Source organism: Pelobates fuscus, chromosome 3 (assembly GCF_036172605.1).
Source record: "Pelobates fuscus isolate aPelFus1 chromosome 3, aPelFus1.pri, whole genome shotgun sequence".
In the NCBI taxonomy this organism is placed as follows: Eukaryota; Metazoa; Chordata; class Amphibia; order Anura; family Pelobatidae; genus Pelobates; species Pelobates fuscus.
The window spans coordinates 3947821-3960603 of record NC_086319.1 but is presented as its reverse complement, the minus strand read 5'-3'; the positions used below and the strand labels follow the sequence as shown (position 1 = coordinate 3960603).

At 46.1% G+C, this 12783-nt stretch overlaps 1 protein-coding gene across 1 annotated transcript in view; it reads left to right on the top strand.

Annotated features, from left to right (window-relative positions):
- PLCZ1 (phospholipase C zeta 1) overlaps positions 1-12783 on the top strand; it is a 150016-nt gene that overhangs the window by 3490 nt on the left and 133743 nt on the right. The window contains exons 2-3 of the mRNA XM_063445028.1: positions 3177-3408; positions 5668-5869. Of these exons, the coding sequence (XP_063301098.1) occupies positions 3177-3408; positions 5668-5869 (434 nt within the window). The remainder of the gene's footprint in view (positions 1-3176; positions 3409-5667; positions 5870-12783) is intronic.

The following is a 12783-nucleotide window of genomic DNA, read 5'->3' as shown; positions in this document are numbered from 1 at the left end:
AGAGACGTGGAGGGCAGAGGGCATCCAGCCAGAGGGGGAGAACTACACAAGCCCTGGCCTGTTGTGGAAAGCCTTAGTGGAGGATGTCGACTTCGGCAGTCCAGCAGAGTCACGGTACTGGGCTATCTTTCATTACCGAGGTGAGATGATACAGGGCCCGAGATCTATTGGACTGGGAGAAGACCTCCGCCGTTTCGCTGCCATGGAACGAGAGCTGGAGATGGACTATGTAGAACTATTAAATTCCTGCCAGCCGCAGAGCAGGGATGCAGACCGGGAAAACTGGGTGGCAGACCCAGACCTGCTAGCCTATAGCTGGGAAAACGCGGCAGAGGTACCCCCTGCTTCACTACCAGTTGCAGAAGTAGGGGACCTCATAGACTGGTCCTGGAGAGACCCACAGATGGCAGGTGGAGATGGGATCGAGGTCTCTCTACCGGCCCTACAGGGATGCTGGGCAGTCGGCCCAGATCCCCAGCGGCAGGTTACAGTTCAGAGAGAGGAGCTTGTTACACCCTCTCTCCAGCGGCAGCCTAACCCACCAAGGGGAGACCGTAAGCCCCACACCAGCGCAGATGGGACCGTGGTCTCTGCGCCCAAGTTACAGGGAGCTGAAGGAGCCGTCCTCCCTCCCCAGCGGCAGTGTGATTTGTTGGGAATTGGGAGCCCGGTCTCCATTCCCCAGCGACAGAGTATCCAGCAGGGAATAGAGAGCTCAGCCCCCTTTCCCCCACAGCAGGACTCTGTGCTGGGAGGAGAGACAGTCAGTCTCCCTCCGCAGAGACGGGAAGTATGCATGGGAGAGGAGATTGTTACCACCTCTCCCCAGCGGCGGATCATTAATGTACAGGGAATAGAGAGCCCAGTCTCCATTCCCCAGCGGCAGAGTGTTCTAATGGGAGAGGAGCTGGTTACCACCTCTCCCCAGCGGCAGCTTAATGTACCAGGGGGAGACTGTAAGCCCCACACCTGTGCAGATGGGACCATGGTCTCTGCACTTCCAGCACAGGGGGTAGGGACGGTCGGTCCTGCCCCCCCACAACAGGGCTGTTTAGCCAAAGGGGAGACAGTCTGTCTCCAGCAGCAGAGCTGTGTAACTAAAGGGGAGACAGTCGGTCTCCAGCAGCAGAGTTGTGTAACTCAAGGGGAGACAGTCGGTCTCCAGCAGCAGAGCGGTGTAACTCAAGGGGAGACAGTCGGTCTCCAGCAGCAGAGCTGTGTAACTAAAGGGGAGACAGTCGGTCTCCAGCAGCAGAGCTGTGTAACTCAAGGGGAGACAGTCGGTCTCCAGCAGCAGAGCGGTGTATTTAAAGGGGAGACAGTCGGTCTCCAGCAACCAGGCTCCAACCAGACTACTCCCGTGGTAGTGCTGGCAACAGGACAGAGTACCGCTGGTCTCTGCCCCCTCAGCAACCTACCAAGGCAGCCTACCAGTCCCCCACACAGCCGGGGTGAGGCACCTGAACCTGGACAAGATTCTCCCTCACCCAGGTGTAGTAACTGTTTATTGTGGGTGGGCTGCTCTGCTGTTTCTGTCTTGTGGGTGGGCTGCTGGACTAACAAGGGCACTGACCGGCAGGAGGTCAAGTACCCTGTTAGTCTGGGGGGTAAAGGGGAGAAGTGTGGCGAAACCGACCTCGCCACGTGTCCTTGGAGGGGGCTGATTGCCCGCCTCTTGCCTTTGGACTATGGACCAGACTTTATGGGAATGTGATACCCCAGATAGCCATACCATGGAGCCTATTCATATAAATGAAAGACTATGGGAAAGACTTTAGCTCCATGGCAATTGTACTGTGTGAGTAGGATCTGCGCGCTATTCGGTAGTTTTGTGCGTGCAGATCCCAGCTATCTGGGGATAGGTGAAATGTCTGTGTGTTATGTGTAAATGTGACTTTATGTATTTTAAAGTGTTTTATGTTGTTTTGCAACCATGTGGTTAATGGAGTCTGCCTTTAGTCCTGGGTAATTGGATTACTTCTCCAATTAACTCATTGTGGGGATGTTTTTCTGCCAGCCAGAAAGGAACAAAAGATACTTTTAGTAACTTTTGAACCCCTGGTCGGATTCATGCCATTTTTTAATATGTTGTTCCCCTGAATGGATTGATTGTGGATATGTATTTTTATGTGAATGTGATGTATGGTTTTAAAGTTATGAAAGTTGTGTAAAAGTATATTTTACACTGTATGCATAATGGGATTATGTGTCACACTAAGGGGAGGGGATGTGTGGGAGGTAACATCTATCTCATTGGTTCTTTTATGCCTCCCCCTGGGTGTGGCCTGTATGTGTGAGTTGGAAATAAAAGCCAGGCTGGATGAGCCAGTCCAGAGTTCCTGTTTTACCCTCAAAGTGAAGTGTCGTCTCATTATTGGGGGGAAGGATTTATTGCATGCTGTTCCAGTTGACTGCTAGGAGTACAAGCCTATTCGTATGGTTCCTATTCAATGGTCTACAGCATTCATATGCTTGGGAGAATTTAAAAGGTGTCTCGGATTCGGTGATTGTGGTGTCTGCCAGAGTGCTTGGAGTCCTCAGGAAGCACTAGGAGCATCCATTAACGGAGGTACCAAGTCGGGGTGCCAGGTGATCCGTTACATAGCTCTCACTGACAATAACGCCCGCCTAGCTCTCACTAACAATATCGCTCGCCTAGCTCTCACTGACAATAACGACCATCTAGCTCCCACTGACAATATCGCCCGCCTAGCTCCCACTGACAATATCGCTCGCCTAGCTCTCACTGACAATAACGACCATCTAGCTCTCACTGACAATATCGCCCGCCTAGCTCTCACTGACAATAACGCCCGCCTAGCTCTCACTGACAATATCGCTCGCCTAGCTCTAACTGACAATATCGCCCACCTAGCTCTCACTGACAATATTGCCCACCTAGCTCTCACTGACAATAACGACCATCTAGCTCTCACTGACAATATCGCTCGCCTAGCTCTCACTGACAATATCGCCCACCTAGCTCTCACTGACAATATTGCCCACCTAGCTCTCACTGACAATAACGACCATCTAGCTCCCACTGACAATAACGCCCGCCTAGCTCTCACTGATAATATCGCTCGCCTGACAATATAATATTAGAGACATTTTACTATTAACTACACGTTTACGTTGTATCTGGAAGCTATCTGTTGTATTTCGTTTCTCAATAGGCAGAGGACCATAACAAAGATGGATTGATCGATTTAGAAGGTTTTAAATCCATTTATAAGGCTTTAATACAGCGGAAGGAGTTGGCAGATGTTTATAAAGGACTCGTCGGTGGTTACAAAGCTCTCTCTGCAGCCCAGTTCCTGAACTTCATCCGAAAAGACTTGTCTGAGTTTAGCGTCACGCCGGAAGCAGCGTTGGATCTCATTGCAAAGTATGAGCCCGTTAGTAAAGGTAAGAGTCTAACTGTAGCTTTTAATCATAGGCTAATGGTAGGTTAAAGAAGGGTTCCACCAAGCAAACCATTAATCAATAGGCAATAAGTATTCAAGGCCTCGATTTCCTTTTTCTGGACGAGCAATCTGTTATTACCATAGATTTATCTACACAGGTTCCTACAGACTTTCATGGTGCCGTTTGTAGATAAACTATTTGGTAAGTTTTTCTTATATACTTTAATAATTTGAAACAAATTGAAATGAAGGCCATGTATTTTACAGCGCTACAGAATCTGATGACGCTATATAAATAATAAAATAATAATAATAATAATTATAATGTATGTGGGAAGGAGAGTGGCTGATTTTTTTTTTTTTTTTACCATTTCTCCTCCGTATCTTTCCTGCTATCCAATCTAAGAAGAGTGTAATAAACTGGATCCTACATCTAATTCTCCAAGATGGAGGCAGCAATATAAAATAATGCAACGTACACAAAATGACGTGCCAAATCTCCAAATTCACCACTGAATACACTAAAATGAGAAAACACAAGGACAGTAACTTAATGACATCAGGATTTCTCTGCACTAAAAACAAGCATTTCTACATTCCCCATTTTTAGCCCGTGACCTCTTTATTGGCAAGCTGGGATAAAACGTAACCAAACGTAAGCCAATCATAATGCAGGCAGGTGGGGTCTGAGGATTCAGAATGAATCAATCATGGTGTGGGCAGGTGGGGTCTGAAGATTCAATATGAGCCAATCATGGTGCGGGCAGGTGGGGTCTGAGGATTCAATCTAAAGCCAAACATGGTACGGGCAGGTGGGGTCTGATGATGCACTTTGAGCCAAGCATGGTACGGGCAGGTGGGGTCTGAGGATCATGGTGCGGGCAGGTGAGGTCTAAGAATGCACTGTGCACCAATCATGGTGAGGGCAGGTGGGGTCTGAGGATGTACTGTGTGCCAATCATGGTACGGGCAGGTGGGGTCTGTGACGAGACCAATCTCTCCACATTGCATTGGAGGAGCCTGGTTGCCTGCCTGCTGCCTTTGGATTATGGACTGGCAGTTAAACAGTTAATTTTATTGTGCAGAAAGGTTTATTCATGCATTTCTGCACAGCCGTTCGGTAGATTTAGTCTACCGCACAAACCGCCTTCTATTAGCCTCCCCAGAGCCGGCAGGTGATGTTAATTGGCCGCCCAGAAGCTGGCGTGCGCCGCCAATCTACTTCACTGAAGCCGCGGTTAACCGCGGCTAAACGAGCGTGTGCAGTCAATTGACCACCCAGTAGCTGCGGTTAACCGCAGCTTAATTGACTATTACTGGGTGGCCGCGGTAACACTTAGTGGCCGCTAGGTGGTGGTGTTATGGAGCTCTCGGGACGGCCAGCGGTGCACAGCACAGAATCAGTGCATTAAAAGCGGACACTTTTACGTGCAGGCACCGCTGAGCCTCCAGCCTTCCCTTCTTCTATTCGTGGCTATTTAACCGTACACCTGATCATTCGGGACTTTGTTTTATGTGAATGCTTTAACCCAGATAGCACAGCCATGGAGACGGGTCTGAGGATTCAGTTTGAGCCAATCATAGAGGGGAACGGTGGTGTCTGAGGATTCAATTTGAGCCAATCATGTTGCGGGCTGGTGGGGTCTGAGGATTCAATGTGAACCAAGCAGGGTGAAGCAGAGCATTCGTTTTATAGCTGAGCCAGACAGGAAAACCTTTAATTTTCATTGTTATTGTTATTATTCTTGTATTTGCGATTTTTATAATTTTATAATTTTTACTTTCTGGCTCAAATGCAGACTTGCTTCAGGACTGAAAATGATGAATGATGAAGCGTTAAAAAGATAATTAAAGTTAATTTATTATTAACAGTAATTGCTTTGTTTTTTTAATTAAAGTGCATTAGAAAGGAAGAGTAGGTAGTGAAATTAGTATATGTCTAAAACAGGCCTTTAATGTTCAAGAAACCATTGTAATTATTCCCAACAAATTCGCCTGATATCAAACCAAACCTATACCACCTCCTTAGCTCCAAGTGCCCAGTGTCAGGAATGGGTGTTATATCACCTAAAAATGAATTTAACATAGCTGGATAAATCAAGGTGAGGGTGAGTGTCACTGAGTGTGTGAAGTGAGGATGTGTGAGTAAGGTGAGATTGAGTCACTGAGTGAGGAAGGTGAGGATGAGTATGAGATGTTCTTGCATTAAGACATTTCCACCCTTTTTTTACACTAATCCATGAATGTTGCTTGATTGCAGCCAAGAAGGACCAGTGTATGACATTCGAAGGATTTGCGAGGTTTATGAATTCACCGGATAACTATGTGTTTGTGAAGGATCGTGTTACCGTTTACCAGGATATGACCCAGCCATTGTGTGATTACTTTATTTCCACCTCCCACAATACATACCTAATATCGGACCAGCTGGTTGGGAAGAGCCACCTATGGGCCTATCAAAGGTAACAAGCAGCTCCCCAACCATGATTCACCTCAAACAGTTCTATATTGGACCAGAGATATTATATTACAGACAGTTTATTAGTTATTTCCATGTTCTTGGCATGTACTCATTGAGTAGCTGTGTGTGTTCAGTGATACACAGTATTGTAGCATCGTGCTTGTGAGATGGTTCAGTGACTAGGTCTCCAGCTGGTTACATTCCTGGCCAATTCTGTTATTCATCGTTAAATGAATAAGCTCTCACTATTGAGCTGAGTACTAATTACCTTAATGTAGTGTTCCTTTCATACTATGGGTAATATTATTAGTATATATATATATAGCGACAGCGGTACTATGAAAAAAGCCCACATGAAAATTGCACAAATATGAAAAACCCACTGTCATAAATGACACACAGTCCTGGGGGTACAACAACAACTTTATTGGCCACACTCAGCGTTATACTTTCCCCATGCAAGGGGTGGATCACACATAAAGACAATGTCCCCTCCCAGGTTCCTCCCCCTCCCAAGGGTCTTATAACGGTACCGGAACCCCTGTCCCTTGTTCCCGCCACTCCCTGTCCCCTACCAGGGGTCTCCAGACGGAAACGGAACTCCCATCCCTTTGTCCCCTGTTCCCGCCACCCATCTCCCCCTGGCCGCCGCTCATCTATACAAATGACTGCCACCTGGGGAAGCACTCATTAATTACTTCCCTTGCGGTTTCACACTTATGTTGCAAGTTGCCAAAGTTCTAATTGATTGGTGTGAACACTCCAAGGGGCACTGGGAAGGTCCTCGTTCAGGAACCAAACAAGGTAGGAAGCAATCCATGAATGCTCCCCCCAGATGGTGTTCGTCTAGCGAACAGGCTGCCTCCCAGGGAAGGCACGTGCCGAGGCTTCTCTTTCGGTTTGTTGTTTTGACACCTCGTTACGAGGTGTGAACGTTCTAAACCAACATTCTAAATAAGTTGTTGTGGTGGTCCCCTGCCGGGAGGTGAATTTATTCCCTTCGTGAAAGACCTCCCGAACGAGGAGCAGACACATTGATACGAAACTAACGGAGAATCACACAGAATATAATACCGCAATTAACGAACAGGTAGCGGTTCCGCCACATTGCCCACAAGGAAAATTGCCCACACGGAATAAAGCCCACAGTGACTAATATGCACATGAAATTATTTTCCCATTTATGATCTTGAATAGGTATATAACCTACATTTTATTTTATCGCTATATTATCATTAAAATATCTCATATTCATATGCAACAATTTGCATTGTGATTTTATAATGTATAATTAAATAATAATGTTGCTATATTATAAGTATACTAATTCACTGCTTCACAAAATGTGACCTGTGTATGTAGAGGGCTTTAACCCCTTAAGGACAGAGACAATTGTACAAGTACTGACCAAAACAAATCCTAGAATTTGAGCTATATATGTCTGTTTAATCATAATTTACCTCTTCTATATTAAGTGTTGTGACAAAGTGCCCTTCGCCACTTGTGCCTGGAGAGGACTAATTGCCAGCCTCTTGCCATGTGACTATGGTCCCTGGGAGACTTTGCCAGTTAAAAACACTATTTGGACTTATTGGTGTTTAAAAGACTGTTCTGGCCCTTTAATTGGAACTGGCACAATTCTGCATCTTTGATTCCATGGGAGAATGTGCCTCTTCCCCCCTTTTCCTGTCCCATTGTTCTCCAGCAGGGCGTTGTCCCAGGGACACTGCCAGACCAGTTTAAACTGGCTGCTTTGTCCCTCCTCAATCTCTTATCAGCCCTTGCAAAACTTTAACCCCATGGCAGTTTTACTCTGTTCGTGGGATCTGAGTGCTGTTCACCTATATTGGGCGCTCAGATCCAAGCTATCTGGTGATAGGTTAAAGGTGGGGGTTCTGTGTAATATAATAGGAATTATGTATTTGTATGTATTTTTACTGTTTTACTGCAGTGCCTTAAAGGACCACTATAGGCACCCAGACCACTTCAGCTTAATGAAGTGGTCTGGATGCCAGGTCCAGCTAGGATTAACCCTTTCTTCTATAAACATAGCAGTTTCAGAGAAACTGCATTAGACAGACCTGCATGACCCTTTCTTGAAGACTTGGCTCATGCTTGGGGGATGGGATAACTACACTCTGGGGATTGCTATAATCACACTATACTCCCCAGGGTAAGCTCTTGTAAGAGCTGTTCTTGTTCCTGCTACACGCTCTTGAGGAGGAGAGGTCTGCCCACTGGAAGCTGGATCCTGGCCTTGGGTCCAGGATGGGTGAAGGACGGCGAGACCCTGGCGCAGCTGCATCGCTTGAAGTGGGGTCTGCAGTGCTGATGGTGTTGGTTGGAGTGCTTGGAGTCCTCGGCAAGCACTAGGAGCATCGATTGGTGGAGGTACTCGGTCGGAGTGCCAGCGGTCCGTCACAATTGTACCCACACTTATACATCATTTTGTTCAGGAGAAACAAAGCCTTTATTCCACATGAAATATTAATTAATATATGATATATAATTGAATTTAAATAAAATCTTAAAAAGTGTGAGTTAGCAAGAAATGTGGCTATTTTCCAATAATTGCATGCCATTTTAACTGTGCATTTGGGGGGACCTTAGTACTGAATTCCTGTTCCCTTCTGGCTTATACACCCTGTTCCAAATTATTATGCAAATTATATTTTTCTCATTTACCTAAATAATTGATGTAAATAACAGTCAGCTTAATTCTCATGTTATCAACTATTAAGAGTACAATTCAAATTTTATTGAACAAACCTCCTAATGATAACAGTATATTTTATAAACATAAACTTACAATGCACTGTTCCAAATTATTACGCACAGTACGTTTCAAAACACGTTATAGGCTGTAAAGAACTGAAAATTTTCATTTGTTGTGTTTGCAGCATATTTACTGAAATCAAAAGCTATTTCAATCAAACTTATAACAACATTTTAATTTTTTAAACATTTTAACAGGTCACGTTACATTTTAACATAGGGCCCCTTATGTGATAGCAGCTTCACAAGTCTTGCATCCATGCAACTTGTGAGTTTTTGGACAGTTTCTGCTTGAATTTGTTTGCAGGATGTCAGAATAGCCTCCCAGAGCTGCTGTTTGGATGTAAACTGACTCCAACCCTCATAGATCTTTTGCTTGAGGAAGAATGGGCTATATTCAAGTAACCTTCTAGGAGCTCGGGAGAGTGCGAACGAACATACACTACTGAGTACAAGGGGTTTGTTACAGTTTTAGTTGTATTTTAGTCATCTTAATTGTTTAAGTTTTAAGTTTTAGAGTAGTTTTAGTCGACTAAATCTCAATAAAATTGCTGGTCGACAAAATTAGCACTGGTTTGCTGGGCCTATGTTGCCTTTGAGACCATATGATAGCCCAGGAATGAGAATTATCCCCAAACTTGTCATACCATTTGCAACCCAGGGTATTCAAAATACAGTATGTCCAGTCTTTGTCAGCAGACACTGAGTCACAAACCCTGGCCAAACTTAGTGTTCATATTTACTGTTTAACCCCTTAAGGACCAAACTTCTGGAATAAAAGGGAATCATGACGTGTCACACATGTCATGTGTCCTTAAGGGGTTAAAACACTCATGTCTGTGTTCAGCAATGTTTCACGAGTAGAACAGTACCCCTAATCTGCAGGTTTTATTGGGTTTTGGAAATTTGCCGGCTTAAAAATAGGGTTTCCGAATTAAATTCTCTGGGAGTCAGGCAGGTCCCCCAATATATAATGAAGAATATAGTATCATTGTTTATTAAATATATATATATTGAATTCATTAATAAAACTGTATCATTATATAAAGGATACATTAGAATTAAAAGAATTGACATTCACAGTTAAAATGCCGTCCAAAAGTTGGGAAAATAACCACATTTCTTAAAATTTCTCACTTTTTTAGAGTTTATTCAAATTATATATCATATATAAATGAATGATGTGAAATGAAAGCCTTGTTTCTCCTGAAACAATGATATATAATAAGTGTGGGTACACTTAATATAAAGGAGGTAAAGTATGGTTAAACAGACATTTAGCTCAAATTCTAGCATTTGTTTTGGTCAGAACTTGTGCAATTGCCTCTGTCCTTAAGGGGTTAAAGCCCTCTACATACACAGGTCACATTTTGTGTAGCAGTGAATTAGTATACTTATAATATAGCAAAATATCATTTAATTATACATTATAAAATCACAATGCACATTGTTGCATATGAATATGAGATATTTTAATCATAATATAGCGATAACAAAATAAAATGTAGGTAATATACCTATTCATTTATTTAATTCTTTATTTTTGGTGTGCATAAAGATTTACAACATTGCTTGTACAGCCACAACAGCTCTCACAAGCGCACGTTTAAAAAAAAAAAAAAAAGGAACAAGTACGTGGTCTGCAAGGTAACTGCACACAATTTTTGTTATGAGCTTACTTAACATCGTGTCTTCAACAAGTTGAACAAAATTAAGAATAATAATAGATGGTTACATGCTTAAATATTGGTGTGTTGGGGGCGTGGCTTGCCGGTGAATGGAGTGAGACGTACTTTCCCGGAGCTCCGCGATCTCGACCCACAAAGCCCTTAATATCAGTGAATCAGTGCATGTAAGATGGGGACTAGACGCCAGGGCACCCCAGGACCATCGGGCACCAGCCCATCGAGAAAGCAGGCCGGCCCGATGGACGACTTTCTCTCTACCCTCGACGGTTACCGAGCCACGAGGCATGCAGACAAAATGGCGGCGGCATCCCCTGGAGCTGAAAGTGGAGCAGGCTCGGAGCCTAGTTCAGCAAGAGGGGAAACACTAATGCAAATCACTGCAGAGCTGGCGGCCATATCGGCTAATATGTTCACCAAGCGTGATAAAACCGCCATGGTAGCGGAACTGAGAGCGGCGATCCGTGAGGAGATTCTGGAGGTGCGCAGGGACCTCACAGCCTTAGAGGAGCGTGTCACAGAGTTGGAGCATGAAAACATACAAGCTATACAACACTCCCAGGCAGCCGACCATGCCACTACCAGACAGGGCTCAGTGCTCCTGGAGCTCCGCAGGCAGGTGGAGGACCTGGACAACAGAGGAAGGTGGAATAATATTAGGATCAGAGGCATGCCAGAAGCTGAATCCGAAGACCTCAGTACTGCCCTTACACAGCTTTTTACTCGCATTCTGGGCGGCAGAGCTCTGGACGACTACCACATTGAACGCACCCACAGGGCCCTACGGCCCCCGAGAAGAGATACCCCGGGATGTGGTCTGTTGCCTCCTCTCCTTTCAGCTTAAAGAAGCCATTATGAAGGCGGCACGCACGCAGACCGTCACCTATCAAGATGCCCCGATCTCATTATACCAGGATCTTTCGGCCCTCACCCTGGATGCACGGAGAGCCCTACGCCCACTGACATGCATCCTCCAGGCCAAAAAGGGCAACATGTGGTGCTCCTTGCGATGGCCTAACGATCTACCCAGCTTCTTGAGAGCCCTCGATCTGCCGCCAGTCAACATCCGCAATTGGATCCTGGATCAACCTCCGCCGCGTCCATCTCACCCCGAGGTCTCCGAGACTCTCCGCAATCAACCAAGAAGAGACGCGCAACCCGCACGCTGGGGGGGCCCCGCTGGCCCAGAAGAATAACTGCATTCCTCCAGATCTGTGTCCCGTCGTCACGGTCCAGCCCCTGCAGGAGACGACCCAGGGGCGCCTCCCCAGACGACGTTGATGACAGATAAGTTACCACACTCTCACTCACACAAGAACCCTTAGCACACAGTCTGGGTGGGAACCGGGACATTCCACCAGCAGGGCCTCCCTACACCTTTGAGACAGTTTGATTTGCTGATTTTGGGTGGGGAACGGGTAAACTCTAACACCGTCATGCATGGGATATTTGAGAGACTATACTTCCTAACACCCCCTGCGGGTCCATCCAGTTTGGCCTATTGCACTTAACCGCCTGGGGACTGACCACCTTGCCATACGGCGGCAGTATATTGTCCAGCTTACCATATTGTCCCCTGAGGCCTTCCAGACCAACCTTTTGGCACACATTTTGCTATGGGGCACCCGCGGGGAAGACGGGACGATTTATAACTGCATTGGGCTGTACATGAATAATGCACGGGGGCAGGGGCCCGTACTATACTGTGGAGTATTGCTTTATCCGACCAAGCAGCGCCAACTGCCCCACAGCGGGCCGTGGACTGTCGGGTCTACGCCTGCGGTCTGGCGGAACTGAATGGTGACTGAGCCCAGCTGCCTGTCCATTGCCGCAGGCGCAGCCCCGGGACCGCACCGCCTCGCCCACGTCACGAGCTGTCATCCTCAGTTACACTGCGAGAGGTATCCCTGTGATAGCGTGGCTGATGGTCCTGGTCGCGGTCCTGGGGCTGCCTCCCCATGAGGTTCCTGAAAGTTAATATATGTCAAATGTTATGATTGGTTTCTTGCTGTTATATCTTCGTTATGGTTAGCTTTGTTAGCTGAATTTTGCATAAGTACGGTCGAGGACAGGCCGGCTATGTCCAGCTTAACCTCTTATGACGGCCTAGGGGTCACCTCGCTGCCTGCGGCGATATGTTTCACTAACAAAACTGTGCCCCCCATCAATTCATCAACTCCCCCAATCCGCGGCTGCGAGTCGGACACCATCTGGCCCTTACATTTGGTAATGCTATCACCCCTTACTGGGCCTCCCGAGGCTTGGAACCAACCGTATTAAGGTGATATATGTACTCCCCCACCAACCAAACTCGTAGACTTATAGGCTTTGACACTACGCAGGGCTCCATGCAACAGCCACCACCCCCATAAGGACAGATTCATTGGGTGGGATATGGCACAGGGGCCGACTACCTTATTAAGCACTGTAAAGTTGTATGCAAACTGCCTAAAAC